The following is a 15560-nucleotide window of genomic DNA, read 5'->3' as shown; positions in this document are numbered from 1 at the left end:
AACGTGCTCATAATATCTATCGCAAGGCTAAACTTGATTTATTATATGAAAGAATCGCAGATACCAAGTCCACATTAGCTTCTTTGTTCTGCAAAAGAGATTCTTTTGAAAATAACTTGAGTTCATCTTTAGATAACAGGTCCTGGATTAATATTAAAAACATGAGCTCTCTCCGTGCTTCTAGATCGCAACTCTCCAACAAATTAATTCTTATCAGAAAATTCAACCGACTTAAACAGGAGCAAACTCGCCAATCCCATATCAATTCACAAAATTTAAAAAATGTTGTGATTAAAAAATTCTATCACACACTTTCAGAACTTAGTGTGCTCTCAAAGGGCCTTTCTCTTGCAGAACTTAGTGTGCTCTCAATAACAGCCTTCTCTGACCTTCATTCCTAAAGAACTCTTTCTTACAAAAGTTGAAAAGACAGCTGCGCAGTTACCAAAACAAACTGCGAATCTACTTAGGATCGATGCCATCTTTACCATAAACAACAGTCGTTGTCCTACAGATAATCTATCTCCGGCAGAAAGGAAAGCAATACACCAACTTCGTAAAATATGACATTATTATCTTACCTGCTGATAAAGGGAATGCAACTGTAATCTTAGACAAAGCTAACTACCGTTCAAAGATTAACAGCTTATTAAGTTCTAATACCTATTCTATTCTAGAAAGTGATCCCACAAGAGAACTTCATAACCGTGCAAACAATCTTCTGAAATCAACTTCTGAACTTCCCCCTCTCTCCATCCCCTCATTCCTCGGTTGTACTGCCTAAGATCCATAAGGCTGACACTCCTTTAAGACCTATTGTGGAAGGTATTGACTCATCTACGTACAATCTGTCTAAATATCTTGCGGCTTCTTTAAAACATTTAGTTGGCAATTCCTCCTCCTTCATCAAAAACTCTGACGATTTCATCTCAAAAATAAAAAATTTGAATCTTATAGACTCTGACAGAATGGTGAATTTTGACATCGTATCTCTGTTTACGAATGTACCTACAGATGAAGTTCTGACTCTTCGTAAGGACAAAGTTTCTAAAAAAATGTTTGCTCTTCTAACTCACTGCATCAATTCCGGCTATTTCTGCCATGAAGATAAAATATATAAACAAACTAGCGGGTTAGCTATGGGTAGCTCTCTATTCCCCAGTCTTAGCTAACATTTTTCTAGAAGATTTTGAAGAGAAACCTAGTTCTTTAGCTACTTTAAAACCTAAACTGTGGTTACGCTACATTGATGACGTCTTCCTTATCTGATTTAAATTTAAATTTAAATTTAAATAAAAAATCTATTTTAAAATTAGCTGTCTCACACGTTCAACTCATACCAACGGTAGCACGCGGTCACCTATTCAAATATGACTGTTACTATTCTACTTCTTTTTATTAAGCTGGAAAGTCCATGATTTTTACCTTGTTATTTTTATAAGTCTTATGTTATTTCTTTCTCACCTGAAGAAGTCGGAACACCGATGAAACTAGTCGTTATTTATTAAAGGTTTTTGTTATACTTTCTCGGGTTCTAGTCAGTTAAATTAAGTATATATATATATATATATATATATATATTCATATTTATATATACTGACTATAACCGAGACTAGAATAACAATTAAATTTATTCAAAACGCAACATGTTTCATCGGATTGTCCGACTTCTTCAGTCGTGGGAACATAGAAAGCAAGTAAACACTATAAGAAACATCGTATCACTATAGAACGACTATTATAAAATCAGTTAGCTTTGAATTGTAGCTACAGTCCGTGTTGAAGTTCTATTGTTAAGTAGCTGCGTGCGTCTGATTTCACGCGCGTGCCACTATCGGATAGCAGAGCTGAAAGAGTCCGGTAGATTATAGCTGAGGTTATTATTTATATGATGAGGTTCCATAACAATTTTCTTAGACTCGACTATGCATCGCTCCACCTCGTCACGGCATATATGAAGATTTGAGGTTGTTGTCCAGTTTATCTCATGTTGACGGCCTTCATCATTTGTGTTTACTGAAAACAGTACATGGCTTGACAGGGCACTTGCTCTAGTTCTTTTGTAGGCAATGTCTCTCTGATGTTCTAGACGTAGGAGGATGGATTTTTCAGTTTGGCCATAGTATTGCTTCCCACAGTCACACGTGATTTTGTACACTCCTGGGAATTGTAGATGGTTGTGAGCTTGTTTGTAAGGATGGATTTAGCAGTCTGGTAATAGTATGGCCAGTCTGCTAAATAAATCTCAGTAATCTAAATAATTCTCAGCTTTAACAAGAGATCCCATGACGGCACTTCTTTTATTTTTCTTCTCTCTCTCTCTCTTGTAACATAACATAAATCGAAAGTAAATCCATATACTTCTACGTTTGGAAGAACACTGTAGAGATATCTCCTATAACGGGACTAGAGCCAGCGCTCTCTCTCTAGCCACGTTCTTTTTTCAGTTAACTCAGACGAAGGCCGCCAACACATTGCGAACTGGACTTCAACTTCTAAAATCCATGTGTGCTATGACGAACTCGAGAGAAAGATTGTCGAATCTAGAGAAATTTCTCTAGATTCTTCTCATATCAATAACAGCCTAAGTTTCAATCTCTCTGACGCACACATTGCCTCTGTTCAGTATTGGCGCACTCGCGACAGCGCGTAGTATACGTTTGTTTGGAACTCAAGCTCGCTCTTTGTTTTCAAACACGTTACTGTCTTTTTTGTACTTGTTCTGTTATTACAATTTTAAGTCTCTGTAATTCTTTATATACTGCTTTTATTCTGATACCTGAAGATGTTGATCAATTCAACGAAACTAATAAACTAGTAGTATTTTTTCAAATATACCATGTTATCTTTTTTTCTCTCGGTATCAGTCATTAAAGCTTTTTCATAATATTCCAACCGAGTAAAAATGAATTCTGAAAAAAAAAAATTTTTTTTAAATTAATTAATTAATTAATATATATATGTATATTGTTTTGCATTAATAATCTAGTTTTTTTTATTTTAATTATACTAATTCTATTAATACTTGAAATGTCTATTTTTGTTATGTATGCTAAGGCTAACTGAACTTAGCATACATAACACATGAAGATATGCGTATAAGTAGTCTTCAGTAACAAAGAACGGGTCATATCAATTTGTCATATCAATCATATTCTAAACATTCTGTAGTTCAAACCACTCCCATGCAATTTAAATTTTATTATTACAGTATATGAATGTATGAATAATGGCATTTACTCTTTCGTGATGCTTAGATATCACGGATTATTAATTATATATAATTTTGTATCGGAATTTAACTATTGGAATGTAATTGAAATTTAATTTAAATAATAATAGTAAATTAAAAATAAGGTCAGCCCTTCTTTCCATGATTTTTATAATCAATAAATGATATGAAGCGCACACAGAACCAACATAAAACTCTACTCACATGAAATTGTATTTTAGTACTGAGGAAGGGTGAATCCGATTTTTCAGGTTATGTGGAGCTAATAGTCATTTCTTCTTTTTCATATTTTTAGTAAATCAGATATGCTTATGTTCATTGTTGGTTCGATTCCCTGTTGTATGTAGGATCAAAGCATAAAGTTCTTTTCCTTATCAAATCAAACAGGAAGGATGCCTTCTCAGCGATCCGTTGGATTCTTCAAATATACCGGATTCTCAGCTTTAACAAGGATCCTATGAGGATCCCTTCAAATAATACTATTACCAATGTCTTTTACTATTACTTAATGTCTCTTTAGCTGAATGTTTTTTTTAAGTGAGAATTTCTTTTTTTTTATTGAGATATTCAAATAATTGAAATAATTCATTTCAATTATTTAAAATGATATTTTTTTATCTTTTGCTATCACTGGACTGTATTAATAAGAACTATGCTATTTGTATTTCTGAAAAAAGGTTAGCTGCCTGTCATCCCATTATATATGTGTGTAGTGAAGATGCTCTTTTGTTTTTTAAAACGTCTTGGTTCGATTCCCATTATATTGTGAGATGAACATCTAACCGGTGATTACGTTTTTTCTACTCCTTCGAAAAAAAAAAAAAACCTCATAGGTATAGTCCGACCACAGAAGCGGAAGCTCTCGTTGGCAGACTGCCAAGAAGAGTCAATTCATGTTGAAGAGGAGAAAGAAATAAGGCGATGTAGGAATTGCTCACCAACAAGCGAAATCACGTGCTTTATAAGTAAAATTTTCCAACTGTTATACAAGTAAAATAGTTATCACTTTAAAAACGACAATGTTAAAGTTAATTTTACGACGTGTAATAATAAACAACTCAACCCACAAGACGGATTGATTAACCCATTATTAGATTCTCCTTCTTTTAATATGCGCAGAAGTGTCGAAGGGTCTCGTATCTGTGGGCATACTATACACGCGCAGTTTATAGACATCCTCACCTCATGCCTTTCGGAAAGACGTGGGTTCGAATCCCCTGTATGAGGTGAAGAATCATTATAAAGTCGTTTTTTTTTCTTTTTAATGAATTAGCCGCTCTCCTACGGAGGTGGCAGGGTTTTTCATCCCATGAAAACATGCAAACCGTTAAGAAGAATATAAACATTCCCACACCTCATACACTAACGTATAACTTTAGTTTTTTTGGGCATTATTCAAAACGATAATCCAACCCAACCTTTGTTACTTTAATTGCATTAGAATAATCTAAGCAAAGAAACAACAACAAACTGTTCATCTTCTGTTTCTTCTAAGTAGCCGATTCAATGTGTTTTCTTGCATACCATGACAAATGAGCCTTAGTTTTTATTATAGATGTTCTATATTGACACGTGATTTCATGTTGATATACGAAATCGAGTTCGAGATCTGCATTATCTCTTTATTTCGCCAATAGTTGTCTTATCAGAGATGGCCGACTTGCCCTGTGTTCAATAAAACTACAAATTGAAGGCTAATATATTACGCAAAAATTAATTCCATATAATGTTGTACTGTACTAGTTATCATTATCCTTCATAACGGTTTCTTTCTCCTGTTATCCCTAACATAAAGTATAATGGGAGTGAGGGTATTGATAATCACATTTATAACTTATAAAGGATTGTTTTAACCTTGTCCATTGTTTTGTGTAACACTATGCTATAATAAGGCCATTGATAGAGCTGTTGACGGGGTCATGCAAATCATGAACCAGATATGTCAAAATGATCAAATCTGTAAATGTAACATGGAGAAATCGAGGAAAGAGATAAAGGAGCAAAACAGTATTATTGTTCTTGTACAACAAAAAATAATAGTTAAGAGAGCTATATTTGAAATACGAAGATCTTAGACTCATAAAAATCGTGCAGGAGAAGCAACAAAGAAATACATAAAGAGAGTCATGTTTAAGGAAGGGAAATAGAAATACACGTTTAAGGAAGGGAATGATCTCAAGCGTTTCGAGTGGCTGTCCTGTTGATAGCAACCAAACGGTAACAGCCAAATCTGACCTTTTGGACCTGAACTGCCTTCTGAGAATCAATCACGAGTTGACATATCTTATCGCCACTTTAACCTCAAAGTTTGTTAGGGTCATCTGCCACCATTTTCTTCCATGATACTTTGCGAACTCTGGCCATTGCTTTTCTGAGCACTGGTATAAAAGATGAGGTCACGCTTTTGTCCGTATAAACCGTTTTACTGCTGGCAAAGAACTGAAAGCCAGTAGAACCTTCCATTACAGCTTTCATCCGAATGCAGCGATGAACTACAAACGTGTAGTTCTGCTCTTGGCCTTCGTAGCTAGTGCAGTTGCAGGTAAGCGGATTTTTCTTTTTATGAGTCTTTGTTTTTTAACTCTCAGGACACACGTATTAAATAATATGTTGTTGCCGGAGAGTTAAATTTCATTTTGCAAAGAAGGATGCTTTTGGTTGTTCACACATTTCAGTTTTATTCAAATCATACGCATTATTAGACTGAAGTTGTTCGCCCACCCAGTGAATGATGGCCGTTCAAAATCCAAATTACACAATGGAATGACCAGAATTCTTAATGAAGAAACTAATTTTGCGCTATTGTAGAGCCATTGACAGCATAACATAAAATAAATTTGATTTTCTTCAAGAAAAATGAATAAAATGCATTTGAAAAATCTGAAGATGCCAGTGGGAACTGTGCGCTTATGAGAGATACTCACTTTGCCAAAGGCACTTTACGTTGTCACAGATTCACTGTAGAATGAATAATTACCAACAGTTCTTCCAGATGATGCCTGTGCACACTTGTGAAGATTAGTGCATTCTGGCTGGTGCACATCTCATAAATATAAATGCCTTATTTTTAAACTGCCTATTACTTTTAGAGCAGTCTGTCGTCAGTATGTAATTTCCACATGATATGTACACTACACTTTTCCTTTCAAGAGGTCGATGATTATTAAATACTACGGTAAAAATGTCAGAGATGAGGGCATAATTTTTACGACAAAACTGAAAGTGGAGGGGGGGGTAAAGATACAATTTTTTGAAGAAATTTGAGATGTTTGTAAGATAACAGATTTCGTTCATTGTTTTTTTTTATTGTTGTAGTTATTTATATTTGTTATGGGAATGCCTCTCTTCCGCTCAATCTAATAATAATGCCAACAGATTTTTACCATCAGGAGGAGCGGAGTATAATTTGGAGCCTTTTTTAGGTTGCAGTGAGCAGATAATTAGTCCATCACGGACTAATTCCTATCTCTGCAAGAAACTATATGAACTTCCCCTATCCCCAACAGCAACATTTTTCTGTCGCCTTTTCCGCTGTTCTTCAGAAAGGATGATGTCCTCCAATTGACATTGCTCCTCGATATCTAAATTGAAAAATACTTCAAGCGTATAGAGAGAGAGAGAGAGAGAAAGTGCTGAATAAATATTAAATGTGCATAAATGTTAATGAATTGAGTTATGCAATTTATTAATTAAACTATAATAACCATAATGTTGATAATTAACGATTATCAAGAATTAATAATGACAATATTTTGCTGATTATTAATAATTAATAAATGTATTCTTGCTACTTTTAATAACTAATAATTACTGATAATTAATAAGTGTGAATGAGTATATATATCACTTTCATCCACGACTGTTTTACTACTGTACTCCTATCAAGGGCCTGTATTATAATTTAAATTATATATGTTAATTGGTATTACATAACACTGCAATACCTTCATAGTGTCCTAGGACACTATGAATGAAGGTATTGTAGCGGACTTACCCTTACCGTGTAAGTCCGCTCAGAACTACAATCCAATTTAGAATTCAGTGTAGCAGATAGTGAATTAATAGAATTCACTATCTGCTACACGCTCAGTGTTTTATTTGTTAATTTCTATGTTCTTTGGCCATTTTGCACGTTTTTATGGATTTTATGAAGCCCAACTGTCGGGTTTTAACACCGACGTTTTATCCCATGCTTGGAAAGACAGGGCTCGAATAATCCCACATGACTTAATTATCCCATACGACCACAATTCCAAATAACAACAACAACCCTCGTTTGAGACCATCTAATAAACTTTCATTTGAAAGATTTCTTCCTTTCTTCTTTTTTCCAATTGAACGCTGGTATTGTGCAAATTAAACAAAACACACAAAAGTGTGTTTTGTTTAATTCTAGTACAAAGCGACTCTAGCACTTTAGTTTGGGGATATTCGTTGGGAGGGGATAGGATATTGAGAATTATTTCTTCTTTTTTTTTTATATCATACATCTCCTAGAGGAGATGTATGATGTTTTGACGGCCCCTTGCCTTTAATACAAGACATCATACATCTCCTCTAGGAGATGTGTTTTGACATTAAGGGTAAATATAAAGATTAGTGATCAGAGCTTATGCCACCTTTACCACGAGTTGTCTTGGTCTTGCACTACCTGTAGGATCAGCTAGACTTGCAACATTTGCAGGCGCAAACTTGACTTGTTTGTCTGTTTACTTACTTGGGAAATGGAGTAAAACCAGGTTTAAAATTGCTTGGTATTTTTAACATATATATATATATATGTTAACGGAATAAAATTATATTAAATATTAAATATGTTCACAGTTATTCTTCTTCTATATGGATATTACATTATGAAAGAAAGTGACGTTAAACCCGATATCAGACTTAGAGATATTCAACTCAGCTTTTCTACTTTATGCAGGTGATGTTATACTCTTAAATAAACTCAGTAGAAGTCATCGGGTTTCCCTAACTAAAGCTGCTCCCATATATTTGGTATGAAAATCAGCAATAAAAAGACAAAGACGATGAAAATAGGCAGAAATATTTAAAAACATCAACTGCATTCTGAATGGAGAAAATGCCTACAGAACAAGTAAAACATTTATAAGCTATTTATAAATATAATTCACAAAGCTGCTATGGCAGGAAGTCAACGGAATAAATTTATATTAAATAAGAGAGAAATTGGACGCGCTTCGTCAAAACTCTAAATGAGCTGTATTCAAGACCAATTTTAAACTTCTTCAAACCAATTTTGACTTATGGATCTGAGAGCTGAGTTAAAAATAAAACACTTGACCAAAGACGGGAGATCACAGATATGAGAGAGATTATGGGAATGAACAGATAGAATAAATCGCAGCATCATATTAAAAAAAAATAGAGGATATCAGGAAATAATTTTAGAATTCAGGAATGGTTATCAGAGCATATGGCCATTTAAACAAAATGGGAGAGGAAAGGTTAGCAAAATAAGTGTTCTTTGCCAAGATGGCATGAACAAGACCCAGAGGAAAACCAAGATCTTAAAAGACCGAAATATAAGATATGATAATTTGTTTACAGGAAGTTAGTAATGATATAAACGTTCCAAAATATCATAATATCTTTGCCATGATATGTACATCCGTAAGGATCATGTCAAGAATTTGATGATGATCAACAGTTATGCTTCATAAAATCTAAGTCAGGCTCTGAAGAAAATTTTCTCTCCTATGCGTATAACTGCTTTTATCTGAGATCAGTAATTACACTGAAGTATTTGCTTAATCAGTACAATTGGTTTCTTATGCGTTAAGTTGTTCTTTGTTTGCATTTTGTTGTTTGACTCGCTTCGTCTTATTTGTATTATTTTTGATGCCGAAGTAAAACCAGCAGCTCATAATTTTTATTTGAAACAGACGTTTGTCTTTGTTTTTTGAATATAGTCACAGTTCCATTTAGTTGAAATTACGTAAGGCCACAGAAATAATACATAAGTATATACTGGACAATACACATAATACGTAAGGCCATAAACATAATATACAAATATACATACATAATAAACATAATACTTAGGCCACAGACATAATGCATCATGCCTGTTAATGTTAGTGCTCAGCCGGTTTGTGTTATGCAGAATAGTTAAAAAAGAAAGAAAGAAAAGCATACAGAATCAGTTTCATTTGAAAAGCGTATATAAATACGCATTACTGTGCCCTAGACGGATTCTAAACCTAAGGGCAATAGTTACGTTGTTCTTAGGTTCTGATAACGCCGCTAAAAGCGAAAATGCGATCTTCCTTCCGGTTCTTCATTTTAAGGACCATCATGCCATGATAAAAGTCTGCTGTGCAAATACAACTAATATCTGTCGCTAAGAAACTGAAATTTCTGAGGGCAGTGCTTTGTCCGTTTTTCACCTTGCCTAAACATTAAAAAAATGGCATCATTTTCCTAATAATACTCCTAAAAAGTAACAATTTTTTTTTTACCAAAGGAAAAAAGTTCGCTGTACGTAAGCTTGAAATAATAGATGATCTTGCATCGCTCAGTGTTAGATCACTGTCCTTTTCTTTAATTAATAAATGATCCGAAGTGGTTTGAAAGAGTGCCATATATGGTCTCTAGCGTAGGATTCCTGGGTTATCTAAACTTTAGTTCCCCCCCCCCACACACACACACAGACGGTACTGATGTATTATAGGTTTCTTACTCGAAGATGGGCTATAGTTATAAAAATTCTCTACTTATCAAAAAAAAAAAAAGTGAGAGAGAAAGAGAGAAAATAAATAGCTCCCATTGCATTGTGATCATTGTGTTTCCACTCTCTTCAAAACACTCGTCTCTTTCTGTGAAAAGCACACTCCACCAAAGTAGCGTTTTTTTTTTTGTTTTTTGTTTTTTGTTTTTTTCTCACAGAGAGAGAGAGGAAAAAATAGTAACTAGCAGAAGACTATCTGTTCAAATAAGACATAGAGGGACAGTTACGAAATATTAAATGTGTGTGTGTGTGTGTGTGTGTGTGTGTGTGTGTGTGTGTGTGTGTGTGTGTGTGTGTGTGTGTGTGTGTGTTCAGACTTAAAACACACACCGATGAAAACAGAATAAATGATCTAAGAAACAAAGCAGGTCACTCACTTCGTGCTAGATGCGTAGCAAATACAATTCTTTTGTATTTGTTACGCATCAGAGTAAACATAGAAAATCATACAATGATTTTCTATGTTTACTCTGAATTTAAATCGATCAAACTGTTGTGGTTAGAAGAGTTTTGAACTGACTCGCATCCGACCATAATTTTTGTGATTTTAAATTTAACTTATGCAACAGCTTTGCTTTCTTTCATTACATTAAGTGGTTAGTTTTAGGGCATATTCAGCCTGGTTCAGTTCACTATATTTCTTTATTGCATAATATACTTTTCTTAATCTTTGCATCGGACCATAGTAGTCTATTCTGCGTGTCCGAAAAAAATACCGAATTCCCAAAAAAATGAAATGCTTTAAATTTCCTGGAAGGATAAAGAATCCTGGCGGCAATTGGTTTAAGTTGGTAAGAATTTTATCTAGTGGGTTGCACATTTCTAATTGTCTAACGTTCAGATGGTAGCTAATTATTTGCACTGCCCTTTTAATATAACATAGAAAAATGGTGTACGTGTAATAGTTAGGAAGTGGGTTAAGTAATTTTTACCAGGAATTTGGTAAGGTTTATTATTATTTTTTTTTTTTTTCGTCGCAGCTGTTTTGTTCTAAAATTGTTTGGAGAGCCCGTTATTCCAGATAGGATACTAGTCCCAGTGAAAATTCGCTCTTGAAAATACTGTCTTGAGAATGAAATCTTAAAATGTCTTGATTTAGCTGGATAGTGATATGAAGTGCCATGCACTTCACGCATACTGGCAGGTGTCTGCCGGTATACCTGGGTTTAGGATACACCAGACACGTGAGGTTTCTCTGCTACTGTCGTATTACGGAAGACCAAAGGTTCTTCATTTTCAATTTCGAAGGTCACTCTAATTCTAGGATTGGATATTATTAATAAAAAAATATAAACTATGAGAGAGAGAGAAAGAGAGAGAGACTCATGGCACTTGATGTCAAAGATTTACCTGGAAACCAAACACGCAACTTTTTTAAGCCACTTTGTCTTCAAAACACAGGGTGACAATCTCGCACCCGACGAAAGAAATTTATCTATCACCTAAAGACATTACACTAAATGTCTTTAGGTGATAGTATGGGATTCGACCCCACATCCCTTTTGGCTGGAGTACACGTACCTTTTCCACTCGGACAAAGAGGTCAGCAGACATATTGTATATATTAAGGGCACAACAGATTAATAGGCTGGATTCTGAAATGTAGCAATATGGACGACCAAAGAGTGGAACTAGCTCAACATGTTCTAGATAGTAATCCCTTCACTAGTGGAGGAAATCAAAATTATTGAAGTTTTGTGGAGTCATTTTAACTTTATCCCGAATATGCCAACCTTCGTGGCTAAGTGTATAGCGCTCTGCAATACAAACCGTGGCTTTGAATCCTCACTACGGCATGAATATTTGTGAAGGATCTTTTGATGATAGATGATTTTTATTGGCAGGCATGAAACCGCCACCTTGCATGGAGGCATGAAAGAGTTCCATGTTTGGTCATTAGGGCAGATTCATCGGACTCCCTTATGCCATTCACTATTTTAATTATGCTATAGATTATAATGAACGTTGCTAATGCAAAAAGCCGCCACATGAATTCTGACATTCATAAATTAGCATCAAGCGTACGACTTTCTTTGTTTCTTGGGTCATTCGAGTTCTGGGTTCTCGTGTGTGTGTGTGTGTGTGTGCGCGCGCGCGCATGGCCGCATGTAAATGCCTAGATAATACAAGTGAAACGCTAGTTTTGCAAATGTATAGTGCATTAATTAAAATGCTATATTCCAGTTTCCTACTAATCGTATTTCTTCTGAATGTGGAAATACAGCTGAACAATATCTATTTAGAAAAAAAAAATAATACACTTTTTTTTTTAAAGAACGAAAATGAAAAAGAAAGAAAAAAGACCACGAGTTATAAATTTTCCGGATACCTTCTTTTAATAAAGAAGATACACTTTTTTGGTTTATTCGTTTACACTGTCGGTAAAATTATAAGATTTCACTTGCCTGTTTGACTGATTCAGATCTGCATGTTATTAAATTTAATTAAACATGGTGATTATTGATGTACTTGATACTTTTCCTCCTTTTCTTTGATTGCCTTACTAATGCTTTCGTTATTCTTTTACAGTTCCGCTGGAATTCCGCAGCGAGCAATGTGCAAGGCACTGCACGGGTAAGACGAGTTTTTTTTCGTAATTTGTCTCTTTATTTAAATATGTTTTCTTAGTCAGGTAACCATTTTCGTAAACAACAAAGTGAAATTCTGTTCTCAAATAATACAGTTGCAAAGTAGAGTTTGCTTAGTTGATTGTTTAGTACCCGGATAGCGTACTTAGAGAGATGATATACGAAATGAAATATGTTTTATTTTCCCAAAATTTCCTAAATCCGTGATCAGATTGATTTGCTGTCTTCCGTGCTCTGAACTTTACAGACCGATATGTTAATTTCTGCAATTCGAATCAAGTACGCAGCTTTTTTTTTTTTTCGAGGAATCCCGCATAAAGCATCGATATTTGTAACATCGATTATCATATTAAAAGATGCGATTGAATATCATTAAATTAAAGAAACAATTGAATAATTAATGATTAAATCTATAATAATTAAGAAAAGAGTACAAACACGTTTCACATGGTCTTCCCTGAACCGAACCGTTACATATCGTGATAGCTGAACACGGATTTGGATAGCATTCCACCGTTGGGCTGTTTATATGTGCCGAAATTACATTTAGGATCATATTGACATTATCTACAGTGTATTACTGCTACCTCGTGAAAGAAACTTAACGGTGCCATAAAATCAGCTATCAAATACAAAGATTCTTTCAGAGAGCACGATGGTGTGGTTTTGATAAGTAATTGTTAAATTTGGTTCTGTTAAAGTATACAGTCGTAAATGCATTATTATTATTATTTATTACAGTAGACAAAAGCACAACCAGTTCAAAATTAATATTACTATTTATTTATTGTCTATGCATCTCCTCTCCCCTTCCTCAATGAAATTACGATAACACTTAATATTTTTACATGACAGAAATTTTACTGTTCGCTACAATACTGAGTGATTTTTATTCTGGTCTTGGTACACGCATGCAAACGGAAGCATACTTTAAAAAAAAAAATAATAAATTTATCTTAATACAGTATTTACAGATCCGTTTGTTACCATTAAGTAAGTTATTACGTATTAGTTCACCCATGGCACAATATATAATAGATTTAAAACCTTTTCCTGAGTGCGGTGTTCATAAAAAATAATGCTACCAACTTTTATACAGCAGCAGCATTTATGTAGTGCAAATAATCTTTATTTCTTTCATACAGAGAACAATGCTTTCAAATACAATCCAGGCACTTATACGTATGACTATGAAACGACAACGGAGACATCCGTTGAAGGTATGACCGAAGAAAAGTCCCGACTGCAGTTTACGGCCAAAGTTGATATTCATGTAATAACGAAGTGCGAATATGCTCTGAAAGTAAGTATGACACTTGTTTCCTTATCTTAATCTTATGTATTTTACTGCGATTTGTACATATGAAACGAAATGACAAAGATTCTAATTACGCTGCTGGGTTTAGTTTAGCTTAGCCTAGTTAAAACTAAACCTAGGTTTAGTTTTAATTAAAAGCGACAGGTAATAATTGCTGGTATCAGTGGGACTCCTAAAAGTCCAGTCCAGACTATAAGGAAAGTCTTATTTCTACACGTTTCTGAAAATAAAAATAAATAAATAAATCTTCTAGCTCTTTTTATTCCGAAGTGAATATGCAGAGACATAAATTGTGTCCTAATCAGGGCCGCCGAGAGGGGGTGACATCTGAGACTTCTGTCACGGGTCCGGCATTGAAAAAGGCCGACCGTCGGGCCCGGGAAATAATCGTATCCAGTAGATACAATTATTTCCCAATTTCACATCTTTAAAAAACATTCAGAATTTATTTTCACCAATATTAAATTTTCAAACAATGAATCATCAAGAAATTTCTGATTCGTGCAATAATTTAATAAATAAATATTCGAAAGACTTAACATCATCTCTGAAAGACGAAATCTATCACATAAAAAAGATTTATAACGCCACGTTTAAAGACGTTATACCAGGACTAGATTTATTAAATACCATTTAATATATCAATGCTCCAGGAAAGATTAAACGGCCTAGCTTTGCTATCAATAGAACATGACCTGGCAATAAAAATTGATTATGACGAGGTGATTAAAGATTTCGCTAACCATAAAGTGAGGAAGTGAATGAGGCAATAAAAATTTAAAAATTCTCTTTTTATTTAATGTTTGTATTTTGTGTGGTATGTAATGTATCGAATTTTGAATTTATTATACACTTTTTTTAAATTAATGTTTAATGTTTTATATGACTTTTTTTTATTAAACAAAAGTGATGCACTTTTTTAAGTGGGGCTCGGACCACAGACTTGTCACGGGCCCGAAAATTTCTCTCGGCGGTCCTATCTAATGTTTTGCAGATAGATGAGCAGCCAATCTATGTCTTTCAAGTCTTCACTGGAAGTGAGTCGAAGCTGTCGATAAATTAAGACTTTTCAGAGAGAGAGAGAGAGTGTTAGACAACTTCCGCCATTTTGTGGTCCTAAACTTTAACACTCGTATTATTGTCTGTAATAGTGTGGGTTCGAAAATGGATTTTTTTTTTAGATTCATGGTTTAAAACCTGAGTTTCAGGCAGAAAAAAATCCAACTTGCCCATGCCAGAGATCGACTAACTTGAAAACCAGCCTGCAGAAACTGGTAAAAATATAAACAACGTGCCGGTGTGTGTTTTAAATGAAAACTTATTATGAATGTCAGTAAGTATATTGCAACCAACTGCGCTGGTTGCAGTAACTTCATGAAATGCGATAGATGGCATAATAAGTTTAGAGGAAAATATGATCAATCTCATTCAGTTTGTGAAACTCCTTTAACTAAAAGATCCCTTATTATTGCTTATATCAAGTTCCAAATTTAAGAATTACGGAAAATTAATTGAAGTTCACAATGAAGTTCAATTTTCGTCCAGATCATGAAGTTCTGATGTCCGCTACACTTTGAACAGCAACTTCTCCTCATGCTTCGCCTTTAACTAAAAGATTAAAGGAGAAGCCAAGATATTTCTTTTTTCGTGTGATACTGCGCACTACCCTGT

General features: G+C 34.4%; 1 protein-coding gene across 1 annotated transcript in view; it reads left to right on the top strand.

The window, feature by feature from the left end:
• The first annotated feature begins 5654 nt into the window (after positions 1–5654).
• Positions 5655–15560, top strand: part of Apoltp (Apolipoprotein lipid transfer particle) — a 175295-nt gene continuing 165389 nt past the window's right edge. The window contains exons 1-3 of the mRNA XM_090401346.1: positions 5655–5774; positions 12513–12557; positions 13717–13874. Of these exons, the coding sequence (XP_090257472.1) occupies positions 5720–5774; positions 12513–12557; positions 13717–13874 (258 nt within the window). The 5' untranslated portion in view covers positions 5655–5719. The remainder of the gene's footprint in view (positions 5775–12512; positions 12558–13716; positions 13875–15560) is intronic.

This window comes from Typopeltis vanoorti, chromosome 12, assembly GCF_054136105.1.
Source record: "Typopeltis vanoorti isolate ZY-2024b chromosome 12, IOZ_Tvanoo_1.0, whole genome shotgun sequence".
Taxonomy (NCBI): Eukaryota; Metazoa; Arthropoda; class Arachnida; order Uropygi; family Thelyphonidae; genus Typopeltis; species Typopeltis vanoorti.
The sequence above is the reverse complement of the archived record's forward strand: the minus strand, read 5'-3'. Positions and strand labels throughout refer to the sequence as shown.